Source organism: Garra rufa, chromosome 2, assembly GCF_049309525.1.
Source record: "Garra rufa chromosome 2, GarRuf1.0, whole genome shotgun sequence".
Taxonomy (NCBI): Eukaryota; Metazoa; Chordata; class Actinopteri; order Cypriniformes; family Cyprinidae; genus Garra; species Garra rufa.
In genome coordinates this window covers 57,412,650-57,438,359 of record NC_133362.1, presented here as the reverse complement: position 1 = coordinate 57,438,359, position 25,710 = coordinate 57,412,650, and the positions used below count along the sequence as shown (strand labels likewise).

Sequence of the window (25,710 nt, the reverse complement as noted above, 5' to 3'; positions counted from 1 at the left end):
TCAAAATTAAATATGAATTAGGTATTCAAACAACAATAAATGAAAAGGCAAATAAAATGAAAATAAAAGTAAAAAACAAAAAGCAATCATTTCCCAGTTTGTTTTTATTTTACAATTATTCCAACAATACAGTAATGAATATTAAATAAATAAAATTAAATATGAATTAGGTATTCAAACAACAATAAATGAAAAGGCAAATTAAATGAAAATAAAAGTAAAAAACAAAAAGCTATAATTTGCCAGTTTGTTTTTGTTTTGCAGTTGTGCCAACAGAATGGTAATGAATATTAAACAAATACAATTAAATATTAATTAGGTATTCAAAGAACAATAAATAAAAAGGGAAATAAAATGAAAATAAAAGTCAAAAACAAAAAACAATCATTTCCCAGTTTTATTTTTATTTTGCAATTATTCCAACAATACAGTAATGAATATTAAATAAATCAAATTAAATATTAAATAAGTTTACAGACAACAATAAATGAAAAGGCAAATAAAATGAAAATAAAAGTAAAAAAGAAAAAGCAATAACTTTACAGTTTGGAAAGTTTGTTTTTATTTAAAAATTATTCCAACAATACAGTAATGAATATGAAATAAATAAAATAAAAATAAATATTAATATATAATAAATATTAAATTATATAAATTATATAAGAAGTATTTAAACAACAATGAACTAAAAGGGAAATGACAAATATTAAGTTTTCAAAACCAATAAATAAGTTAAATAAAAAGTTAAGTTCTCAAAAACAAGAAATAAAAAGTTTAATAAAATATTAAATAATAGTTAAAAAAAACTACAAAAAGTTAAAAACACAAATATTTTTTTTTTACACAAATATTAACAATAGTGAACTCTTTTTGCTATATACACCACATACACACAAATATATACTTTATTTGGGAATGGTTCTCCGCATTTCCTCCAGCCACTGTTCTTTTGTAACAGTTTCAGTCTGTGGGCAGTACACCCTGCCCCTGTACTGGCTATGCCCCGTTGCACTTGTTTTAAACTGCCCACACTTCTTACAAGTGTTTGCTTCAACAGTTCTCCTGTAGGGTCTCTTGGGCATGGTTTGCGGACTGGCAGTTGGTGCAGCAGGTTGTGAACTGATGGCCTGCACAACTGTAGGCGGAATTATTGGCATCCCCTGGACAAATGGGATTCCCTGAACCATCGCCATTCCCTGGACCATTGGCAGTCTTTGGACCACTTGCAGACCCTGTAGCACTGGCAAACCCTGAAGCATTGGCACTCCCTGAAAACTTGGTCCTGTTGATAGGACTATGTTGGGTAGCATCTGTGCTGATGCTCCAGGTGCTGATGGCGTAACTGACACAGGACTCTGTGCTGGTGCCTTGGGTCTGAGAGGGGGTCGCCCAGAAGAACCCTGCCTCTGCTTTGCTTGACCTGCCGTGCTCTCTGGTAGCTTGTACTGGTGCTGCTCCGCTGGTTGTTCTGTCTCAGTCCGTAGATGCTTGGCAGCCTGGAGAGGCTCCTGAGCTTCAGGGAGGGACTGAGGCAACTGAATGCCCTGAAGCAGCACAGACAGCTCCTGCTTTTTCTGTCTGTTGTTGTGCCACTGAATCAGGGTGTTCTGGTTAACCTCCACCAGCTGCAGTGATGTTCCTTCCATCACCAAACTGTTGCCCAGTACAAGCTGCCTTATCCTTCTGTAGTCTTGAAGGATCAGAGACCATCTTGACAGCGCTCCCTTGCCTTTTCTTTTGGGGCTTGGGTGAACAGTGCAAAGCCTGATGAAGATGGTCTCCACCAGGCGGCAACAGTCAGGCCATTGTGCAGGTGCGCTGCTTGCACCCAGCACACATCTGGTGGTGCTCTCTACTCCAGGGGTTTGAGTGGGCCTCTTAGGTACTCTGAAGCGTCCACTCAGCAGTCTCTTCTGATGTCGAGCTGCATACACCACCCGTTGCTTGTCCTGGTCATCCAAGCTCTGCCAAAGTGCAATTATGGTGTTGGCCTCCTGGTTGGTCAGGCTGAGGGCTGTGTGACCCCGGAGATCCACCAGATATTCTGCCAATCTGTCCACATGTTGATAACCAGGGACATTTTGGCTGTCAACGGCCTATTAAAAAACACCAACACCAACATTATAATGTTTATCAGTGGGAAGCTGTTTTGGCACCTTCTTTAAAGTATAAAACACAATGGAAAGAAAGCTGACTTGACATTATGTGTATTTGCAGCTTATTAATGACTTTGATGTTGTTTGTAGGGGTGCACCGATCCGATATTAGGATTGGATATCGGCCCCGATATTAAAAAAATAGCTGGATCGGGGATCGGAAGAATTAACAGATCCACGGGGCTCTTTTTTATTTTCTTCCTCCATTTCTACTACTACATTTTATTTATTTAAATTTATTTTGAGAAGTTTGATTACATTCTATTTTCGATTTGAATGCACAATTGTTCTTTAAATAACAAATAAATAAGTATTCAATACATTACATGTGTTTTGTCTTAGTTAGGAAAGTAATGTTTAGTTAGGAAAGTTTGGTGCCTGTAGTTTCTTCTACATGGTGGAAGGAAGGTATAAGGTTGAATGTATGCAGTTTATTATTAATTCAACAATGGTATCGGATCGGTATCGGGTAGATATACCGACAGATATACAAAGCCCAGGTATCGGTATCGGGACTGAGAAAGTCGGATAGGTGCATCCCTAGTTGTTTGATCTTTTAAATGTTGTTTCATCTTGCACTTACCATCTCTTCATCATCTTTCTGACCAGCATCCTCTGGCTCTGAGGGAAGAGGTGAAACAGATGTTTCAGATGGGACAGGTGAGACAGCAGTCCCTGAGGGTCCAGGTGATGTGGGAGACTGTGAGAGGCCTTGTGTAGGGTCAGGGACTGGTGAAGGGGATGGAGAGCCCAGTACAGAAGTACCACTAAGTGCAAGTGTGGAAGAGGGTGGTGACAAGTCAGCCTCCAGATCAGTAATGGTCTGATCCTCGCTGATGTCACAGAAGCCCTCATCTTCATCTCGCTCCTCCACACTGAGGTCTACAATGAGCTCTGCGTTCTGCTCGGAGTCTGGATTCATGTCCTGCAGTGCCTGACCTGTCTGCTGAAACAGATACTGGACTCCAATGAGCTCACCTGAAATTAAAATAATAAACAAACAGGAATTAAATACAATGCTGAATCATTGAGGAGGAAAAAAACATATGCAAAAACACATAATGCAACACAATACAAATGATAATTGAGAGACGTACAAATAAATATTCCTCAAAAACCTATTGTATCATATTAGATACTTACATGTAACATGATTTTCCTAATGCCTTTTTCTTGATTAAAAGTATAAACTATCAATAAAGTTTGGATAATGTCGATAATTTAAAAGCCTTAGAAATTTGCATATCAATCATGACAGTAGACTTTGTAGAGTTAAATATATAGACAGAGATTACACAGAAATTCTAAGTTCATTAACAATAACACTTTTTCTTACCGGTGTAACAGGCAGGGGAACAAAATGTTGGAACCACTTTCTTGCCAAACAGCTTTTCATAGTTGCTGTTTACACAGTGAACAAGTTCTCCTGTGTAGCTGCATAAAGCTGATGGTTCTGCTGACAATGAAGCAGCCTCCCTGTCCTGGTTCCACCGGTGTAGTCCCTCCAGCAGATAAATCTGAAAGTTAAGACTGTTTGCACTGGTCCCTGTTAATGGACACAACAGTGTAAAGGTGAGTGTTAAAGAAACACAAAAGACAAGTAATGTGTTTTATATATATACATACATATATATATATATATATATATATACATATACATATACACATACATATATATATATATTATATATATGCACAGGGAGTGTGACAGAGACATACCTGGGATGAAACGGTTCAGGTGTAGGTGAAAGGACTCGAGAGAAGTGGAGCCTCTGGCACATCTGTATGTCGTTAGAAGCACACCTCCCTTGGTTAAGCTTCCAGTCTCTATATAGAGCACAACACCAGGGGGGTCTTGGATGCACTTTACATGCTTCTTCTGGACACTCCAGATGTGCTCCATCCTTTTTTGATCCAGGAGAGGAACACCCAGGGAGTCATTGCCCTTGCTGCTCAAGAGCTCTGTAAACAGCCGTTCAAGGAGAAGGATGGTAGTCTCCTCTCCGCGGGTTCTCCTCCGGCAATGTAGAGCCAGCTCATTCCTGGTAAGATGCTTGTTGACATCTTCATCTGCCAGCGAAGGCCAACCCTGGGAGATCAATAGCGCTCTCTTTGCTTTGCGAAGCACTGAGAGATCAGCTGCATCCCATTCAAAGATGCACGCTGATAGCCGCGACATGAAGATGGGGTACAGCTGATGGGCATCAGTTGTACACCCCAGGGCAATCCTGCGCATAAAATGCCAGATGTCCAAGCGTATCATGAGATCTGGCCAACCTCTGAATCTGGTTTTCAGCTTTGTCTCGCCCACCTCAGTGCAGCACCCACAGTCCACATACAACACAGCAGGTGGATCCACACCAGCCTGTTGGTATCTTTTCACCAGACCATCTACCATCATATCCAGTCCTGCTCCTTCCTGGGCTGTCAGCACGCTCATGAGCACCTGACCAAACTCATTGCCGACAGAGGTAAGCCAGAGTCCCGTTCCCCTCGCTGTCCCAGCCAGCTTCTTGGTTATCTGTAATAAGACATGATATGGAACATGCTGTAAATGCAATCAAACATCCCACCATGTAAAATACAGATATACTGCTGTGTTGTGTATATAAACAACAGCATTAATAAACAAAAATCCACAACTAACCTTTTTAGTAGAATCCATCTTCAAGACAGAGCCATAGGTGGATGTTATCCTTGCATGGATTTCATCCAGCCTTGTTAGGATGTCTTGGCTGTACACGGTGAGTAGCCACTTGCAGCTTGGCACCACTGTAGGCTGTGGGGGTTCCTGGAATTTTACTGGCAACACTCCGGGTCGATTTAGGAAGTCAACACACTGGGTGGTGTATCGGGCCAGACGCTGGAGCCACTCCTCGCTGTGGTTTTCACGCAGCTGCTTTATCACCCGCGTGGGGCTGTTGCCTAAGCTACGCTCACGCAGTAGCCGGATGACCCGCATATCACAGGCATACCTTAGAAAAAGCAAAATACACTCATTCATATATTTTACATATTTGATTTGTAAACTATTTGCATATGTATGTGATGATGGCCTAACAACATGATGCAGAATGAAAGTGTGCTTACTTCCGCGTGAGGATAACCCGAAACTCGGAGCGATGACCCAGGTCTAGCTGTTGCAGGACTGTCTGACTCCAGGACACATGCGAGGCTCTACACTTGGTACAGATGAGGGTTTCTGTGACCATGCTGTACATTCTGTCGATGTCCAGAACCTGCCGTGCCCTTTTGTGCAGACCACCTCCTGTCAGTTGATGCCGTCCGCAGGCAGGATTGGGACAGAGAATCTTGACCCTCCACAGCTTGTACGGCATCCACAGCAGAAGTGCATGACAAAAGAATCTGTCTGGAGCTGGACCCTGATTGTAGGTAAGTGCTGGCTGTGGTGGGTAATACCAGAGCTGGAGGTCATCACGGAGCTCTGGCTTTCCCTTGGACCCCATTTTGAAAAGCCTTTTGCCAATCCACTTGTGATCTTCTGGTGGCAAGGTCTCCGACCACAAACGAGGAAGTGGAACTACAGATGGAGCTTTCAATAATGTCCCCGAAGGAAACGTCTGTGAAAGAAAAAAGACAAACCATTTAGTCAAGTAAGGTTATTGATTTAATAAGCATTTCATCAAGGCATGGCTACTTTTACATAAAATGATCATTACAATTATTGTTTTCTTTTTTGTGTTGTATTACAATGATAATTATGACAACGAAACGGATAACTTTATATTACCCATTTCTGTCTTCCAAAAAAAAAGGAATTATATATAAAATATTCTAAAGTCTTGCTTGATATATAAAAGAATACATTTTACAAACAATCTATCTTTATTTTGACACATGAATGTTAACATCTATAAATTATTAATCATTAGTAAATTAGGATTCCGTCAGCTTGACATTATTACCATAGTTTGATTGTTGTTGTTTTATCAGCTGTTTATCAGTGTTTTAAGAAACTACTGGTAATAAAAGTCAGGTAACACTTTATTTTAAGGTGTCCTTGTGACACGTTACATGTACTTACTATTATAATAACAATTATTAATGCATAAGTACATGCAAGTAACCCTAAGACAAACCCTAATCCGAACCCTAAACATTTAGTAAGTACATATAGGAAATTATATTATATTACTCAGTACTTAAATGTATAATTACACTGTAACAAAGACACCTCAAAATAAAGGGTTACACTCTATTTTAAGGTATCCTTGTTACAATGTAATTACACATTTAAGTACTTACTAATATAAATTAACTTATTGTATTAATGTATTTACTATAGGGTTAGAATTTGATTTAGGGTCACTTGCATGTTATTAAATGTTATTATAATAGTAAGTACATGTAACATTTAATAAGGACACCTTGTGTAACCAAAAGTCATATTCAAAAAATCAGGGCATGTGAGCCTTTTCACATCTCTAGACATACTTTAAGTGAAAAAACAACAACAAAATAAATCAATTTATTTTCAAAGTGTTTGTTATGGAGTTAGAATTGTTGCATAATTCCAAATAAATACATTATGATCCACAAATAAATGTAAAGCGATTGACAAAAACAACCATATACACAAAATAAATAAAATGAGATCCACAAATAAATTCCACAAACATGAATTATATTCACAAGTAAAAAAATTCGAATTGCAAATAAAAAACATACTCACAAATATATATTTTTAATCCTACAAACACAAATTCGACCTGCATTTATATGTGAATCGCGTACTGTGCATTTATAGATCGCTACTCGTATTTGTGGATTGCTCTCTGTGCATTTGTAAATCACTGCGCGTATTTGTGAATTTTGAAACATTTCAAGCGTCAAGACCATAGACTGTAAGGTCAAGACGCAAACTAATCCACAAATGCATGGACTCCACCCACCTTTTACTTAAGCCAATCAGATACCGGCCACGTGGGGCTGACCAATCGTTGCATGTTCTTGCTCCAACCAATCACGTTTTTACGGTGACCGTAAGGGGAAACCTTCGGTTCACTTATGTTTGTCTTGGCCACTACATTTAACTCGTGGGAACCTGATATTATGTCGTGGCCACGAGATATTAATTCGTGGGAACATCATATTATGTTATATGTTATTCGTCATATTCGTTATTTTCCCCTTCATTTTGATCTCTTAACTCTCTGAATGTAGGTTCTATGACTGGGATATTTACTGGAATGCAGTTCAAAGGTTGAATGTAATATATATTGTATTTTATTTAGTCTATTAATGGACAAATATAGTGTTTCACTAAAGAGTGAATTAATCACGTAGTTTCGTTTGGAAATCATTTATCGTCAGAGTAAAATAGGCCTACATGACATTCCTTCTATTAACGTTAACTGATCGTCTTTTTTCCGTAGTTGTATTATTATTATCGTCATCATTATTATAATTATTACTATTATTATTAGCCTATTATTATTGTATATATTTTTATTTTTGTTTATATTCGTTTTCCCTCTTGATTTCTATCTCTTTACTTAACTTTCTATATGGAAATGATACTGTGTAAATGCTTGACATTTCACTGAGGAATGAATCATTCACGTAGTTTAATTTGTAAATGAAAACGTGGGCAACACACAGGCATAATTACAATCATAAAGTCATATAATATATGTCAAGCATTTTACAGTATCATTAATCATCATATAGAACGTTAAGAGATCAAAATTAAGGGGGGAAACGAATATAAACGAAAATAAAAATATATAAAATGTAGGCTAATAATAATAGTAATAATTATAATAATGATGACGATAATAATAATACAACTACGGAAAAAAGACGATCAGTTAATAGAAGGAATGTCATGTAGGCCTATTTTACTCTTACGATAAATGATTTCCAAACGAAACTACGTGATTAATTCACTCTTTAGTGAAACACTAGATTTGTCTATTAATAGACTAAATAAAATACAATATATGTTAAATTCAACCTTTGAACTGCATTCCAGTAAATATCCCAGTCATAGAACCTACATTCAGAAAGTTAAGAGATCAAAATGAAAGGAAAAATAACGAATATGAGACGAATAACATATAACATAATATGATGTTCCCACGAATTAATATCTCGTGGCCACGACATAATATCAGGTTCCCACGAGTTAAATGTAGTGGCCAAGACAAACATAAGTGAACCGAAGGTTTCCCCTTACGGTCACCGTATAAAAACGTGATTGGTTGGAGCAAGAACATGCAACGATTGGTCAGCCCCACGTGGCCGGTATCTGATTGGCTTAAGTAAAAGGTGGGTGGAGTCCATGCATTTGTGGATTAGTTTGCGTCTTGACCTTACAGTCTATGGTCTTGACGCTTGAAATGTTTCAAAATTCACAAATACGCGCAGTGATTTACAAATGCACAGAGAGCAATCCACAAATACGAGTAGCGATCTATAAATGCACAATACGCGATTCACATATAAATGCAGGTCGAATTTGTGTTTGTAGGATTAAAAAAATATATTTGTGAGTATGTTTTTTATTTGCAATTCGAATTTTTTTACTTGTGAATATAATTCATGTTTGTGGAACTCTAAGATTTATTTGTGGATCTCATTCTATTTATTTTGTGTATATGGTTGTTTTTGTCAATCGCTTTACATTTATTTGTGGATCATAATGTATTTATTTGGAATTATGCAACAATTCTATCTCCATAGTTTGTCACCTAGCTGGTGACAGCTGATTAATTGACATTTTTAGACCAACAGAATATGAATTTACTTACTGAGACAATACTGCATGGCTCTGTGGGACTGGTCACATCTGCAGTGGCTTTGGAGACAGGGGGTGGAATGTGAGGACCTTGTGTCTGTACAATCGTGAAGTGAAATATAATAGATTTTTTAAATACACAACATTACAACAACTTAAATGTACAGTTAAATGTATACATATATGTAATTTATTTCTGTCGTGGCAAGAGCACATTTTCAGCATTATTCTATTCTTCAGTGTTACATGATCCTTCAAAAATAATTTTTATGAAAATAAACATTTATTACTATTAGTTGAAAATGCTTCACATAAATGGTTACACAAGAGAGACCAACTTCAGATAATTGGATAGATGTGACCATAGATCGAAAAGATATTGGAAAAGATTATATTATTTGATTATTTGAAAAGATCACTTTTTGGTTAATTTAAAGAAGGATGTGTTTCTGGGAAAGTGGAGGAAATGGGTTGAATATGTATAAAGAAGGTCTTATTTTGTTGTTACAAATAAATAGAAGATGATTATATATTTATATTTGTTTGCAAATATGCATGTACTCTGTTCAGCATCTATATACATAATGAAGGTCATTTGAGATTGTTCTGGATGAAATTAAATCAGGATATATTGATATATAGGATATATAATTACCTCCCTCTTTTTATTGTATTAAAACATATTTACAAAATATAATTTATAGTTTAAAATAAATAATTGTACATATCTACATGTTGTTAAAAATACTCTATGGCTGCATCAATCATTGTATATAGGTTGAAATATGCTTTATGATTGATTGTACTCAAATGAATGTTCGCAATAAATAAAAGTAGAAAAGAAAGAAAATGGCTAATGCCTAATAGAACTGCATTGTTCGAGTTTTTCAGAATTGAGTTTGAAGGACAGCATTAATGGCAAACAGAAATCTTTTGTAACATTAAATGTTTTTACTGAGATTTTTGAACAATGCCATCCTGTTCAATAAAAGTATAAATTTCTTAAAAAACAACAACAAAAAACACTAACTGACCCCAAACTTTTGAATGGTAGTGTGTATGAAATCTGTTTATTCTATTTAATATCGCTTTTATTCATTCAAATGGTTTTCTGATATAATTTTTTTTAAAGTGTAATAATTTGGATGTAACAGAACATGGAAAGTGTCGTCATAGAATACAATGTGATTTATGCCATTACTTACAGTGACAGTGGTGCTTTGTGTAGAGGCACGAGACACTGCTGCGCTGGGCTGGTCTCCAACCTGAGAAGGTCTCCTAGCCACACTAAGATTTGGCTTTGCTGCAGCAATGTGAGAACCAGTAAATCTTGGTTTGGTAAACTAAAAAGGGGTCAAGAAAATAGGCATTTTAGTGAAAGGACAAAATGTGTTCGAATAGGATAGGAAAAGTAGTCATGATACTGAACATTACAAAATAAATTACATTTTACAAATCATTTACATAGTAATATTGTAACTGTTTTTGTTTAATATTGTTAAAATTATTAGTTTAAAATAGCTTTAGTTTCATAGTTTTCTATTTTAAATAAATGGAGCCTTTAAAAAAAAACTTGTGTAGTTCTTATAAGAGGAATTGTTATTTATTAGCAGTATTGACCTAGGTTAATCTTAAAAATAAATACAAAGTGTTTGCATTATGGAATAAATATTAAAATGTGTAAAATTTAATAACAGCCAGTGTATATGTGGAATGTTACCTGAGATAGAGAATGGAAAAGAGAAAATGTAGCTTTAACACATGAAAACTATAGAGAGAGATGCCATGAGTCTATCTCAGTGACCTTCAACCCAGGCAGAGCTCAGTTAGAGAGGAAGAGAGGACAATCCAAAAGTATAGGCCAAAGATGAAAGAGAGAAAGCACACAGGTTACATTCTTTTATCCTTGACCATGTGACTAAAACCAAATCTGAGACATTCAAACTGACCAATCAGGACACTACAGCTACCCCCATTGTTCAAAAGGTGTGAAATTTAGCAGGTCACAGCCAACACTTCTAATCTTCTTGCTTTTGATTTTTTTCTTCTGACTTTCTGTACTTCCTCAAATTTGAACTGAACTTATACTTCAATGCTTAAAAAATGTTTTAATTCTTTTACCATTGACAAATGTGGTGCTTTTGTTACTACAGGTGCAGTAGGCTGGGGGTTGGGATGAGGCTGGGGCTGGAGATGGGACTGGGGCCCAGGCTGACTCTGCTCCATGGCCTTCTTTGCTGTTCCAGAAGCAGGAGCAGGTTGTTCCACAACCTTTTGTGCTGGTCCAGCAGAGGCAGTGGGCTGCTTAAGACAACCACAAAAATACATGTAACAATTCAGAAAGGAAACAATTTCAGTAAATAATAATAACAAAAAATACTTGCTACATTAATGTTACCTTTGGAGTGTGAAAGCCACAAATGCATTTCAGCACACCTCCAAGCAAGGTCATCTGGCCACGAGACTGCATCGGACATTTTTCAATCTGTAAGCAATTATAACAAATTTATAACAAATGCAATGCACAATACAAGGGCATAAAATATGGCATAAAATGCTTCATTACATTTATTTATCTATTTATTAATCTCTAGAACATGAGTCATATTTTTCTTATATATATATATATACATACAATACAGTTACACACCATTCATTTACTATCCCTTCCCCCACCTTTTCAAATCTCTGTATCTAACAGTACTCAAAAGTCTTTAATGGAGCTTTTCTTTAACAGTATGACATAAATCTTAAAATACCTGCAACATTACCAACATAAATATCTATAAACAATAATGACACCTGGTTTACATTAGTGAAAACCATAAAATAACGCAACCATCACATTACATTGTTCTAATGAATGAGATCAGGTACATGTTTGTATTGAGGCCTAATATGTTGTTCTGTTATGCAAATACATTAAACAAAGAGACTATATTAATGTTCAATAATACAAGTCAACAATAAACAACTTTTTTATTGCTCTATCAGGCAAAGGTAACAAACTCACACTCACCCTTTGATAAATCTCGTACCACTTCTTCTGTCGAGGGGCTGGCCTGTTACCCTCATTTGATGGCCAAATTCCTGTGCTGGCAAACTTTTTTAGACGTGAAACCCATTCAGCGTCCGACATCGCTTTATGCGATTTTGTTGGTTTGCCAGACATTTTTTCTCGCACTCGATGAAACAGTTTTAAAATAAAAAATAAAAATTATACACTCATTTGGAAAAATACATAAAACATAAAGAAGTTTTCAATTAGACCATGTTCTTACCTGTTGTAGTCCGTGATAATGCTGTACTTGGTTATAAAAATACAATTTCGCTGTTTTCTGTAAAAATGATGCTGAACTCCGTAGCAATGATGCTCGTCGTAGGTCATGAACTTCAGTACTGAACTTTTTTGACCTCTGACACGCCCCCTGAGGATATGTCATTCTTTCGTACACCTTCGGCTCGGTTCGGCAACTTGATTGACACCTGACTAGAACGCTGACTCCTCCGCCTAGCGGCAATACGCGAAAACGTGCCGTCGACATTCTCTTCTACTCTGATTGGTCAAATGTCGAAAATGTTAAGAAAATGTTAAGAATAGCGCTTTATGATTGGCTGGAAATGTTGAAGCGCTTCGACGCGATTGGCCCAAATGTTATAGTGCTTCGACGTGATTGGCTGCGCAGTTCAACATTGCTCGACATTTCCAAAATATTGTCGGACTATCCTTCGGCAGCTGGCGTTCAGGTCGCAGTCTCCCCTGGAGGCGTGGGTTTGAATCCCACTTCTGACAGACTTAAGTTTCGGCCCACGGACAACAGCTACGGTCTTCAGCCGCAAGGCTGTAACTTTGCCAACTTTGCCTTGTGTCAGGGCATTAACTTTGCCAAAGCACCACATTTCAGTCGACGTCAGAATTAGTATAAAGTGGCAGTAACGCCGACGGGCGTTCCGTTAAACTTGAGAATTACTCCGTTTTATCGTTTGTGCGACGTCACTCCTTCCCCGATACCAAGTTGCAGGCACTTTTAAAGAATGCCTTGAAAGACTATGTCAAGTCGTAATAGAATCGAGTCAATATTTCCTTAAGATGAAGGCAACATTGCTTTAAGGTTCACGAAAGCTTGCCTTCCCATTAATAGGGAATTTCATTTCCAATGCCAGCATGATATTACCCTTAAGAAAACCTCACAAGAACACCGCCACATGTTACATGAATACGACAGGGATGGTATTCCTGCATTCATTCAGCATTAGCCCAGCGTGAACACTGAATTTCGATTATATTGCATGTCAAAGGGTGGCCTAGGACTGAATGCAATGTCGCTGGATGGGATTTAGGGAATTTACCTGGAAACTCACAGTTTCTCCCGCAATGTCGTGTCGTCCACCCTTCAGATGAGCTGTGGCCTTTTTCCCTCAGGCGAAGGAGACAAGCAGGCGGACGGGAACAGAGAAGCCCGCTCTGTCGTGTAAGCGCTCTCAGCTATCAAAAGGCACCACGCTGCCCCGTGTGAGGCACGACCTTCAGATTATGAGACTGACGCGCTGCCTAACTGCGCCAACGAGGCCGGCGGGATGACCGGTCTGAAATGCGAAGCGCTAGCGTGTCGGTGCCTGCCTGCAGGGCGTAGATCCAAAAGCTGCGTTCAGGTCGCAGTCTCCTCTGGAGGTGTGGGTTCGAATCCCACTTTTCCGACAGAACTGTCCTTTGTCCTTTGGCTTCGGATAACAGCTACAGTCTTCAGCGCTTGGCAGAACATGTGGAGCTATATTTGAATCGAATCAACATTTCGTTAGGGATTCAGACCACAAGCTGGGTGTAGCCGCAACGGGTCAGCTCCCACCACGCAAGCGTGTCAGGATGGCCGAGCAGTCTAAGGCGCTGCGTTCAGGTCGCAGTCTCCCCTGGAGGCGTGGGTTCGAATCCCACTCTGACAGACTTAAGTTTCGGCTACGGACAACAGCTACGGTCTTCAGCCGCAAGGCTGTAACTTTGCCAACTTTGCCTTGTGTCAGGGCATTAACTTTGCCAAAGCACCACATTTCAGTCGACGTCAGAATTAGTATAAAGTGGCAGTAACGCCGACGGGCGTTCCGTTAAACTTGAGAATTACTCCGTTTTATCGTTTGTGCGACGTCACTCCTTCCCCGATACCAAGTTGCAGGCACTTTTAAAGAATGCCTTGAAAGACTATGTCAAGTCGTAATAGAATCGAGTCAATATTTCCTTAAGATGAAGGCAACATTGCTTTAAGGTTCACGAAAGCTTGCCTTCCCATTAATAGGGAATTTCATTTCCAATGCCAGCATGATATTACCCTTAAGAAAACCTCACAAGAACACCGCCACATGTTACATGAATACGACAGGGATGGTATTCCTGCATTCATTCAGCATTAGCCCAGCGTGAACACTGAATTTCGATTATATTGCATGTCAAAGGGTGGCCTAGGACTGAATGGGATTTAGGGAATTTACCTGGAAACTCACAGTTTCTCCCGCAATGTCGTGTCGTCCACCCTTCAGATGAGCTGTGGCCTTTTTCCCTCAGGCGAAGGAGACAAGCAGGCGGACGGGAACAGAGAAGCCCGCTCTGTCGTGTAAGCGCTCTCAGCTATCAAAAGGCACCACGCTGCCCCGTGTGAGGCACGACCTTCAGATTATGAGACTGACGCGCTGCCTAACTGCGCCAACGAGGCCGGCGGGATGACCGGTCTGAAATGCGAAGCGCTAGCGTGTCGGTGCCTGCCTGCAGGGCGTAGATCCAAAAGCTGCGTTCAGGTCGCAGTCTCCTCTGGAGGTGTGGGTTCGAATCCCACTTTTCCGACAGAACTGTCCTTTGTCCTTTGGCTTCGGATAACAGCTACAGTCTTCAGAGCTTGGCAGAACATGTGGAGCTATATTTGAATCGAATCAACATTTCTTTAGGGATTCAGACCACAAGCTGGGTGTAGCCGCAACGGGTCAGCTCCCACCACGCAAGCGTGTCAGGATGGCCGAGCGGTCTAAGGCGCTGCGTTCAGGTCGCAGTCTCCCCTGGAGGCGTGGGTTCGAATCCCACTTCTGACAGACTTAAGTTTCGGCTACGGAAAACAGCTACGGTCTTCAGCCGCAAGGCTGTAACTTTGCCAACTTTGCCTTGTGTCAGGGCATTAACTTTGCCAAAGCACCACATTTCAGTCGACGTCAGAATTAGTATAAAGTGGCAGTAACTTCCGTTAAACTTGAGAATTACTCCGTTTTATCGTTTGTGCGACGTCACTCCTTCCCCGATACCAAGTTGCAGGCACTTTTAAAGAATGCCTTGAAAGACTATGTCAAGTCGTAATAGAATCGAGTCAATATTTCCTTAAGATGAAGGCAACATTGCTTTAAGGTTCACGAAAGCTTGCCTTCCCATTAATAGGGAATTTCATTTCCAATGCCAGCATGATATTACCCTTAAGAAAACCTCACAAGAACACCGCCACATGTTACATGAATACGACAGGGATGGTATTCCTGCATTCATTCAGCATTAGCCCAGCGTGAACACTGAATTTCGATTATATTGCATGTCAAAGGGTGGCCTAGGACTGAATGCAATGTCGCTGGATGGTATTTAGGGAATTTACCTGGAAACTCACAGTTTCTCCCGCAATGTCGTGTCGTCCACCCTTCAGATGAGCTGTGGCCTTTTTCCCTCAGGCGAAGGAGACAAGCAGGCGGACGGGAACAGAGAAGCCCGCTCTGTCGTGTAAGCGCTCTCAGCTATCAAAAGGCACCACGCTGCCCCGTGTGAGGCACGACCTTCAGATTATGAGACTGACGCGCTGCCTAACTGCGCCAACGAGGCCGGCGGGATGACCGGTCTGAAATGCGAAGCGCTAGCGTGTCGGTGCCTGCCTGCAGGGCGTAGATCCAAAAGCTGCGTTCAGGTCGCAGTCTCCTCTGGAGGTGTGGGTTCGAATCCCACTTTTCCGACAGAACTGTCCTTTGTCCTTTGGCTTCGGATAACAGCTACAGTCTTCAGCGCTTGGCAGAACATGTGGAGCTATATTTGAATCGAATCAACATTTCGTTAGGGATTCAGACCACAAGCTGGGTGTAGCCGCAACGGGTCAGCTCCCACCACGCAAGCGTGTCAGGATGGCCGAGCGGTCTAAGGCGCTGCGTTCAAGTCGCAGTCTCCCCTGGAGGCGTGGGTTCGAATCCCACTTCTGACAGACTTAAGTTTCGGCCCACGGACAACAGCTACGGTCTTCAGCCGCAAGGCTGTAACTTTGCCAACTTTGCCTTGTGTCAGGGCATTAACTTTGCCAAAGCACCACATTTCAGTCGACGTCAGAATTAGTATAAAGTGGCAGTAACGCCGACGGGCGTTCCGTTAAACTTGAGAATTACTCCGTTTTATCGTTTGTGCGACGTCACTCCTTCCCCGATACCAAGTTGCAGGCACTTTTAAAGAATGCCTTGAAAGACTATGTCAAGTCGTAATAGAATCGAGTCAATATTTCCTTAAGATGAAGGCAACATTGCTTTAAGGTTCACGAAAGCTTGCCTTCCCATTAATAGGGAATTTCATTTCCAATGCCAGCATGATATTACCCTTAAGAAAACCTCACAAGAACACCGCCACATGTTACATGAATACGACAGGGATGGTATTCCTGCATTCATTCAGCATTAGCCCAGCGTGAACACTGAATTTCGATTATATTGCATGTCAAAGGGTGGCCTAGGACTGAATGCAATGTCGCTGGATGGGATTTAGGGAATTTACCTGGAAACTCACAGTTTCTCCCGCAATGTCGTGTCGTCCACCCTTCAGATGAGCTGTGGCCTTTTTCCCTCAGGCGAAGGAGACAAGCAGGCGGACGGGAACAGAGAAGCCCGCTCTGTCGTGTAAGCGCTCTCAGCTATCAAAAGGCACCACGCTGCCCCGTGTGAGGCTCGAACTCACGACCTTCAGATTATGAGACTGACGCGCTGCCTAACTGCGCCAACGAGGCCGGCGGGATGACTGGTCTGAAATGCGAAGCGCTAGCGTGTCGGTGCCTGCCTGCAGGGCGTAGATCCAAAAGCTGCGTTCAGGTCGCAGTCTCCTCTGGAGGTGTGGGTTCGAATCCCACTTTTCCGACAGAACTGTCCTTTGTCCTTTGGCTTCGGATAACAGCTACAGTCTTCAGCGCTTGGCAGAACATGTGGAGCTATATTTGAATCGAATCAACATTTCGTTAGGGATTCAGACCACAAGCTGGGTGTAGCCACAACGGGTCAGCTCCCACCACGCAAGCGTGTCAGGATGGCCGAGCGGTCTAAGGCGCTGCGTTCAAGCTGGGGAACAATAGTCCGTCAAAGACGGGGAAGAAGGGAAGAAAAGGGGGAAGGAAGAAAAGGAGAAAGGGAAGAAGAAAGAGAAAAAATGATGAAAAGAAAGGGTGAAATGTGACGTTTAAACATAATACTTCATTAGAATGCGCGCTACGATACATTTTCCGGTTTCTTTGTGCGTGAAAATCGCGCATTTATATTACACTGTTTCCTATTGCAGGCGCTCACCAAGACCGGGGTTCGAATCCAGCTAAAGGCAACTTTTTGTATTGTTATTGTTATATTGTTAATTTAATTAAATAAATGCAATTTTTAAGGTTAATAAAGTGTACATATGTACAATTCTTTCATGAAAAATAAAGAATACCAATGGAACTGTGGTATTGTTGATGTTGTTGTTATTATTACTTATTTTGTATTTGTTGTATTAATACTGTTTATTCTGATTACAGTTTTTCTCGATTGTTTAAACACATTTTCTGAAAGCATGCCTCATATTCTCAGAACTCTACACACAAATCCAAAAACACACACACAATGGGCAAAACCTCTCAATTCTCCTGCAAAATTAAACTTCACATTCAAAACAATGTTATTTCTTTTCAAAATGGTATTTTGTTTTCAAATGACACACACAAACCATCATATCAATAGACATTTATAAGAACCAGATGAACACTGACATGCTCAATGTAAAACACACTTCTCCTTTCATCGTAATGACTTAGGCCTTTTTTGTTCAGTGTTACACTTACTACAGACAGTATATACATAAGTGTGTTGTGATGTAAAATATTTGAGAATATTGTTTTTATACTCAGAGCACACAAATACATGGTAATGAATATATGAATATGTTTTTCCCACAAAAACAATGTACACAGTGTACATCCCAACCAACACAAAGTTCCACATAGTGTACAGTGGTCTACAAAAGAAGGATTTACTGTATACAGTTACTGTAAAAAAAAAAAAAAGAAGAAAAAAAAAACTATGCTGCATCCTGTCTTCTGTTTCGGTCTGGCCACAGCACCTCATCCACATCACAGACAATGTTTTCCCTGGCCAAGCAGCGGAGGAAATATCACCTAGCATGGTGAATCCAGCCATGAAAAGCATCAACTGCTAAATCTCTACATGAGTCTTCCATAGCTTGGAGAAGGGGTATACGCGTTTGTGGGTGTAGGAATGCGGAACAAAGCACCCAAACAGAAGTGTTCACATTTCTGTTAATCAAAAAGAATCCTCCTCCCAGCCATAAAATTTTAACATGACCATCACATGACAATCACCAGACGCCAGCTAGTCTACAAGTCTTCCCTAGTGTTGACCCGGCCTGCCCGTTAACATTAATTCACGTCAGGAGACCTAAACACAGGACACTAAAACAGCGATAACGCCACAAACCGCTCTTTGTCTGAGAGCGCCAAGAAACAGATGTTCAGCCTTCTCCCAACATAAATTTCAATCAGAGAAACAGAAAAGGACAGATTTACACGAGGTCCAGCGTGACTCGCGTGACCTTTCGGACTTCCTGTCCCCCTCTCCTCGGACATTCCCACACACCACGTCTCTCAATAGAGATACGTACACTGCAAAGACATTTCTTTAAGAAACAATCAGCTTATCAGTGTTACGATTAGACCAAACAACATCGTATGTTTTCATGTTTTCGTTTATATCTTGTTACTTAACGCAAGTAACAAGATCTCTCTTTACTTCGCTGAAACTGGTGCAAAATACTCCCTAAGTAGTTAAAAGCTAAGTCTCTGCTTTTGTGATTTTCTAAGGTTGCGATCTAAGAACTAGTTAAGATACTAGAACATTTGGGGTTCTCTTCAACTCAGTAATTTCTCATCCCCGGAACTGTATGAGTGTGAGTGTGAATGTGTGTGTGTGTGTGTGTGTGTTTATTTGTGTTTAGTAGATTAGCGTTGTGTCTTAGAGTAGTTCAATAAATCATTGTTTCATTAAAAGAAGTGTCTTGACTTTATGTTCACAAAAGTTCTATCTGTGTTTAGATCAAGCTACCTCAGCTTTAAAATTTCCTAACGTAATATTTTGGTTTATTTGTGATCTTGGCCAGGAACATAATATAAACCTTTTTGAGTTAATACAGTATGCTGAATTGACCACTTTGCTGGACGAATGGTTAAGAAGTGCAATCTATTAACTCTGAATCAATTTAATCAAGTTCCGAATCTTTCGATTCGATTCCTTATTTGAATCATTATAAATTTGAGCTAATTAATCCTTACAGATGGTGGAGAATATAACGCGAACACATCTAACTATTTGAACATAAAACAAGTCATTCTATATGGTATTTTGTTCTATTTTATCCGGTAGAAATAGTTCAAAGACAGAGAAACAGTTTATTGTGTACTGTATGCTTTATTGTGGCTGCCAGTCTGGAATGAATGAAAGCGTAACTTTGAGTTGTTGTGTAAAGAATTTAAACTGCAGTAAAGTTTTAGAAATTGAGACAAAGAAAAGAAGAAAAACGAGCGTGTTCCTTGTTTTTCCTCTCTGTCAAAAGGCCTTGCAGCTAGTGTTTTACTCTGCGTGTTCCAGAGTGAAAAGAAACTAAGCTGGCTGTCTCCCGGTTTAAGATCTTTAGGCTCGCGACCTAATGCTCTTTTACCAAATATTCACTTAAAACTAACGTTAGTGAAGTTAAGACGTGGCGCTCAGCGCGAGCACCCACACGTTGCTTTATGGGAGAAATTTTGAGATCTTAAAATTGTGTGGCTGAGTCCATATGTGCTGTGGTGTTGTTTAAACAGACAAGCACAGAATTAAGGTCCGCCGAGACCTGTGAAATATGTTGTATTAATCGCAGTAAAGCTGTGGATAAATGTGCCTCACTCTAACGAGTTGAGACAATAATCTAAATAGTGCTTATTTGCTTTGCAATTCCGAAATGTCCTGTCATTTCATGCTTTGTATTTAAGACTGCTGAACCACACGCTGGTGGTTGCCATAGAAACGCTGCGACCCGGATATCCTAACACACCTTTTCCGGGGCAGAGTTTCGTTGTGCAGGCGCAGTCCGCCTGCTCATATTGTAAACAACAAGTGGTATAGCTAACCTAGCTAAAGCTAACGCGTGTGCATTGAAGCCTATGTAAAACCATTAGCCTTGAAAAATAGCAGTTAGCACGCAATCGGTTAGGGTGATCCATTGTGTTTGAACTCAGTGTGTGTAACGTTGTTTGGGTGACTCAATCACAAGCTTTGAACTTTAACGCACATTCTGCAAACTTCTTTACTTCATATCTCTGTACACTATTCCTTGTATTTCTTCCCTCCTCCCATGTGACAGGAATACTGACAATTTTAAACTTAAATCTCTTTTTGATGCGATTGTAACAAACCATTAAAGCCCTATCATAAATCTCAAATTAAAACATTTTATTGTTTCGATTTAAGGCTCTCTCCTTTTTGACTGTTTGCATTGCCAGATTAAACTGTTACAAGCTTTATAATCAAATACTATTTTTAAGCTGATTAATTTGAATACTTTGATCAATCTTAATAAATAATCACATCTCCTTGCCACACCGCAATTTCTGTGATTGATTTAACATTGATTATTTGTAGTCAATTTTAAGGAGGCATCATTTTAATTTGGTCACCAACTTTCATTGCCAAGGTGATAATTTATGTTAAACATTTTTTTATTTGGAAATTTTAATCTCTAATTTAAACTTCTGATTCCAATTAAAATTTTTTGATTTTAATTGAACATTTTAATTTTAAGTTTAATCATAATCACATTTCCCCTTTTCAGACGGCAATGATACACGTTGAATAGAGAAATTATAATTTCCTTGACCAATTTTTAATGAAAACTTCTAAATTATAACCAGGAACAATCATTTTTGATTTGAAAACGACTCCTTTTTACAATCAATAGTTGTTCCTTTTCCCATACCTCAATGGTTTGTGTTGATTCATTTGATTACAACTGCTGACTAAAACTTTAACAAAGCGTTACAGTTTTAGTTCTCCCACAATCATTACTGAATTGAAACATCAATTTTAATTTGCAAACCAAGGCTTTAATTGTAATTGTAATAATCAAGTCTTGTCATATTCCCTGACTTGGGAGCGAAACCTCATTTCCAATTGGCTGTCTCTCTCCTCACTCTCTCTCTTTCACCTAGCTGTCCTCCTCTTGATTTGACTACTGCTGCTATTTCCTCGATTGTGCCTGTGAGAATCATAAAAGCAGAGAATTTTGGTTGTTTAAAAGACATTTAATCAATGTTCAATGTTCATACAACTTGAAAACGCCAATTAAACTTGTGTCTAACTCTCACTTTCCCCTCTCATCGTGGAACCCTACAGCCAAGGTCCCAACGAATCCAGCGAGGACTGATAGGCGCCAGTCGTGAACCCGTTTCCAGAAACGCTCTGATTGGTGTACAGTGTCAATCCTACCAGCTGCAAAGCCAATACTGTCATTGTTATTGTATATTCCCTCATCCCGGAGGGGATTATAATAACAATCATAGTCCTGGCGTGTTGGAATTCCCATTTCTGAGCACCGTATCTAGAAGCATACATCAAGTGAAAAAAAAAAAAAAAAAAAAACCTTGACTGTACTCATTCTGGGGCCAGAAAGGTGTATTTCACTTTCCCTCTCTCTCCCAATCTCTCTCTTTCTACCTTCTGCCCAAAGTGTTCCTTTTGTTGTTGTCTCTTTTCTCTCTTCTCTTTAGAAAAAGGGGGAAGCAGCCGACGACTACGCCGTTCTTTGCTGTGGGTGTTTGTTCCTCTTTCCTCTCTCTATTCTAGCTACAACACCCGTGGTTACCCCCTCGCCTCCTCCATAGCGACGCTAGCTGGAGGCGTGCACACCAGTGAACCACCTGCGGGGAGAACCACACTCACCTCAACACAACACACCCAAAACCCACTTACACCCGACACCACCACACTCACACCACTGTTTTGGTTTTGTTTGTTTGTTTTGTTTGTTTGTTCTTCTTTCCACAGGTCTGTGTCAGTCAGTGGTCTGGTCTTTCCTCACGGCATCAAAACATGCCTCGCCCAACAGACCCCGTTGGTCACTGGGAGGACTTGGAAATCTGGCTAAGTGCCGTGACGGACAGCCTCTTACCCAAAGCCGCCGAAGCTGTCAAACAACAGACACAAGACCAACTGGACAACAACATAACAGTAATCATGAAACATGATCCAGGTCAGAGCTACGGACACAAAGAGCTAGCAAAGATCACTGGCTCCCTGAGTCACACCCTCATCGCCTCCCTCAAACGGAGCGACAGACGCTTCGCCTATCTCCAGCAGGAGCTGAAACGCGCACAGCAACGCATCGAGCAGCTAGAGCTGGAGGCTCAAGATCGACGGGAAGGGTCCAATGAGACGGATCCCAGAGCAACTGAGGAGATCGCTAGACTACAAGAAACTCTAGCAAACCACACACAAGAAATGGAGCACGCAAAGTCAGCCCGCGCCGACCTCAGCGACAAGCTACAGTACGCAGAGCAGCTACTGGAAAAGGCAAGGCTGGACTTCCGAGACAAGAACAGCAGAATTAAAGCCCTCGAAACACATCTGAACGAGGCAAGAACTGAGATAAGTTACCTCACTCAACAACTTGACGACATGAAAGAGGAATTTGACAGTGTCAAAAATGAACTCAGATATGCTTATGAACTGCGCCCTGAGCCAACCAGGACGCAACGGGCCCCGGCCTCACCCCTGCTAAGCAGGCCCGGGTCCCCTGTTCCTGAAATGTCCCGTGAACAAAAGGGGGAGGGAGCGACTCAGAAACCCTCGCCAGCTCCCTCTGAAGAAACCTACTTCACACCCAAGCTACGAGAACTCCCCAAGGCCAGCCATAACCCATCACATGGCATGGACCTCAAAGACCTTGACAAGCTGACCCGAAACATCAGCAAATTCACCCCGAGTCTGCCAGATGGTCAAGACGTCCACTCTTACTTGAATGATGTCGATTTTCACTTAGAAATGAGACCCAACGTTACTGACAAAGACAGACTTTATCTGCTGCGAACGACATCCAGCCCTGAAGTGCAGAGCTTCCTGGACCGACAGCCTTCTCACACAAAGAATGACTACCAATCGCTCCGCCAAGCCCTCATCAAGGAATTTGCAGTCCCGGAATCAGAGCAAGGACTGGTGGCCGCCCTGGAGACAAAACAGGGTCGTCATGAATCCTCCCAGGCATACTATAGCCGGCTTAGAGAAGCATACTTCGGAGCTCGCAATGAACCTGACATGGAGCAGGACATGAACTTTAAGACTCTCTTTCTGAGAAATCTCCATCCTGCGGTAAGCCACCACCTTGGCGTCCTTGCATGCCCACAAACAATGACGTCTCAACAGCTGCGAGACCTGGCGCACAAAGCCTACGGCAAGCAAAAGATGGCGTCAGAAAAAGGCACCAAGTCTACTGCAGTTCTTGATTTTAACACACAATGTCAAGAAATGACCCTAGAGGGCGCCCAACACCAAGAAAGCTTCAAGCCACCTCCTAGAGAATGGAGACCATCCTCATTCAACAGAGAACGTGACTTTCACTTTGGCGCCCGACCTACACAAAGAAACGACCGCTGGGATGGACCACGCGGACGACAACACTCACCTGAACGCTACTGGGAAAAATCCTGGTACCATCCAAGACCTTGTGAGAATCGATGGGAGAGATCATGGAGCCAGCCAACCTCATCAGGAAGCTCAGGAAATGGCTCGTGGGAATCTAATGCAACCAGTCCAACAAATCGACGAAAGAACTTACAAAGATCCCACACTGATCAAGCCCAAGCTGAATCTACACATGAAGAAGAGACATTGCCGTGTTTTGATTCACAAGACCTGATGAAAATGATGATGCAAGAGTTCTTCAAACGCAAAAAGGAGGATCGGAAGTGGGAAAAGAAAGAGAAACCCACTGCGGCCTGACTAGCGACCAGACAAGAAGGCAACGACCACCTACTCCAACAAACCACACAGAACAGCACCTCTTCTCCTTACCCCAAGAACACTGTAACTGTCATAACTTCAGATGGACAAGAAAGCTTCTTTAAACATCCAGAGCAAGAGACAGAAACTGACTCAACACATGACACGTCAGATCACAGAAGCTTCCAACAAACACCTGCTGATATAACCACTCAATCACCTGAAAGTGCTGTCCTAGTCGTCTGCCACTCCTCCGAAGAACACCGAACCAGTCCTGAACTCCTACCTATCTCATCTCAAACGCCAGTCCCTCAACTCCTAGGCAATCTCACCGAGAAAGGTACAACGAGAAAGTTTTACCTTCCCATCACCATCGAGGGTCATGTCAAAGTGGAAGCCCTTATAGACACAGGAGCCGACATCACTCTAATGTCAACTGAACTCCTTGAGGAAATTCAAAGAACGATAACTGATGGAACTGTCAAACTCCAAAGGTGCGAACTGAACCTGCAAGCATACTCAAACATGGGCCTACAGCTGAAACATGTGGCCCCAATTCACCTAACAGTGGGACCGATGAATCTCATTCACCCAGTCTACATCTCACCTCTAAACAACTATCCGCTCCTCATAGGAAAAGATCTGCTAAATCGCTTCAAACCCTTGATAGACTTTAAGCACCTGAAGTTGTGGACGCAAGTCCGTGAGCCATTGCCCTTCCAGTCAGTAGTCCCCAATGAGTCGCAGTGTCAAGCCACAGATGTTGCCTTCAATTTGCTTAGTGACGATGCAGTGTCAAAGTCAAGGCCAAGCTCAAGTTCAACGCCAAGCAGCAAAGAACAAGGCCCTTCCCTCTGCTCACTGCAAGCGTGGGACTCAGGTCCCCCTCAACTCAGAACTGCCATAAATGTCCAAGACACTTTAGTATCTGTCGCAGTGCTAGCCCCTGGGCAGGAAAACTCAGCCGGCAGCCTGAATCTCTTCAAAGCAACGAAGCCCAGACACCAAAGCCTACCAAAGGACACCAGACTCAAGAAAGCAGATCACCAAGGACTTAAAGAAATTCTACATGAGTACAGGGACTCTTTTGCAAAGGACGTCCCGGACTGTGGCCCAATGAAACTGATGCCCACAGCGTAAGTCCATGACTGCCCAGACAGTCACCAGGGCAATCTGAAAGCGGGCGTGGTCCGGCTCAACAGCGACCCTTGCCCATCACAACCATTCAATACATTTCATGCCCTCCCACCCATCCCGATGGCTACAGCTCTTACCCGCCACCAACATACCATTAATATGCAACACCCCTCCTACTCCCACATCAGCAGACCCACCCATTTCTGCTCACATCTTCGAACTTTTCTTCCCTTACGAGATCTACACTCGACTAATCCACGTTTTCAGACCTCCGCACCCTCCAATCCATTAAAAACATGCTGCATCTGCAAAATGGTGCCCTCACATATGTCTCTGAGCCCCTAACTGCGCCAAAGCTTGTAGTCCCTCAGAGCCAAAGGGGGATGA

At 41.1% G+C, this 25,710-nt stretch overlaps 3 protein-coding genes and 4 non-coding genes across 7 annotated transcripts; 4 read left to right on the top strand and 3 right to left on the bottom strand.

Annotated features, from left to right (window-relative positions):
• Positions 1–905: 905 nt before the first annotated feature.
• On the bottom strand, positions 906–3,272 carry LOC141325999 (uncharacterized). Its single transcript, XM_073834714.1, has 2 exons — positions 2,740–3,272; positions 906–2,096 (listed from the first exon to the last, which is right to left on the bottom strand). Exons 1-2 carry the CDS (start codon positions 3,076–3,078, stop codon positions 906–908), a joined length of 1,530 nt encoding a protein of 509 aa, XP_073690815.1. The 5' UTR covers positions 3,079–3,272.
• A 197-nt stretch (positions 3,273–3,469) lies between these two features.
• LOC141325998 (uncharacterized) lies at positions 3,470–5,118 on the bottom strand. The gene is made up of 3 exons (XM_073834713.1): positions 4,804–5,118; positions 3,876–4,677; positions 3,470–3,702 (listed from the first exon to the last, which is right to left on the bottom strand). The coding sequence occupies exons 1-3, from the start codon at positions 5,116–5,118 to the stop codon at positions 3,470–3,472; spliced, it is 1,350 nt and encodes a 449-aa protein (XP_073690814.1).
• Positions 5,119–13,773: 8,655 nt separating this feature from the next.
• Positions 13,774–13,857, top strand: trnal-cag (transfer RNA leucine (anticodon CAG)). The gene has a single exon. It is a non-coding gene; the product is annotated as a tRNA-Leu (tRNA).
• Positions 13,858–14,905: 1,048 nt separating this feature from the next.
• Positions 14,906–14,988, top strand: trnal-cag (transfer RNA leucine (anticodon CAG)). The gene has a single exon. It is a non-coding gene; the product is annotated as a tRNA-Leu (tRNA).
• A 1,053-nt stretch (positions 14,989–16,041) lies between these two features.
• On the top strand, positions 16,042–16,124 carry trnal-caa (transfer RNA leucine (anticodon CAA)). Its single transcript has one exon. It is a non-coding gene; the product is annotated as a tRNA-Leu (tRNA).
• A 712-nt stretch (positions 16,125–16,836) lies between these two features.
• Positions 16,837–16,910, bottom strand: trnam-cau (transfer RNA methionine (anticodon CAU)). Its single transcript has one exon. It is a non-coding gene; the product is annotated as a tRNA-Met (tRNA).
• Positions 16,911–22,281: 5,371 nt separating this feature from the next.
• Positions 22,282–24,186, top strand: LOC141325844 (uncharacterized). The gene is made up of 2 exons (XM_073834573.1): positions 22,282–22,947; positions 23,014–24,186. Exons 1-2 carry the CDS (start codon positions 22,282–22,284, stop codon positions 24,184–24,186), a joined length of 1,839 nt encoding a protein of 612 aa, XP_073690674.1.
• Positions 24,187–25,710: the final 1,524 nt, after the last annotated feature.

Coding starts and splice junctions, on each gene's coding strand:
- LOC141325999 (XM_073834714.1), bottom strand. CDS start 3,078: ATGAATCCAGACTCCGAGCAGAACGCAGAGCTCATTGTAGACCTCAGT. Junction 2,097..2,739: donor AGAAAGATGATGAAGAGATG/GTAAGTGCAAGA, acceptor GTTTTTTAATAG/GCCGTTGACAGCCAAAATGT.
- LOC141325998 (XM_073834713.1), bottom strand. CDS start 5,118: ATGCGGGTCATCCGGCTACTGCGTGAGCGTAGCTTAGGCAACAGCCCC. Junction 4,678..4,803: donor AGATGGATTCTACTAAAAAG/GTTAGTTGTGGA, acceptor GTCTTATTACAG/ATAACCAAGAAGCTGGCTGG. Junction 3,703..3,875: donor CCTGAACCGTTTCATCCCAG/GTATGTCTCTGT, acceptor GTCCATTAACAG/GGACCAGTGCAAACAGTCTT.
- LOC141325844 (XM_073834573.1), top strand. CDS start 22,282: ATGCCTCGCCCAACAGACCCCGTTGGTCACTGGGAGGACTTGGAAATC. Junction 22,948..23,013: donor AGCCAACCAGGACGCAACGG/GCCCCGGCCTCA, acceptor CGTGAACAAAAG/GGGGAGGGAGCGACTCAGAA.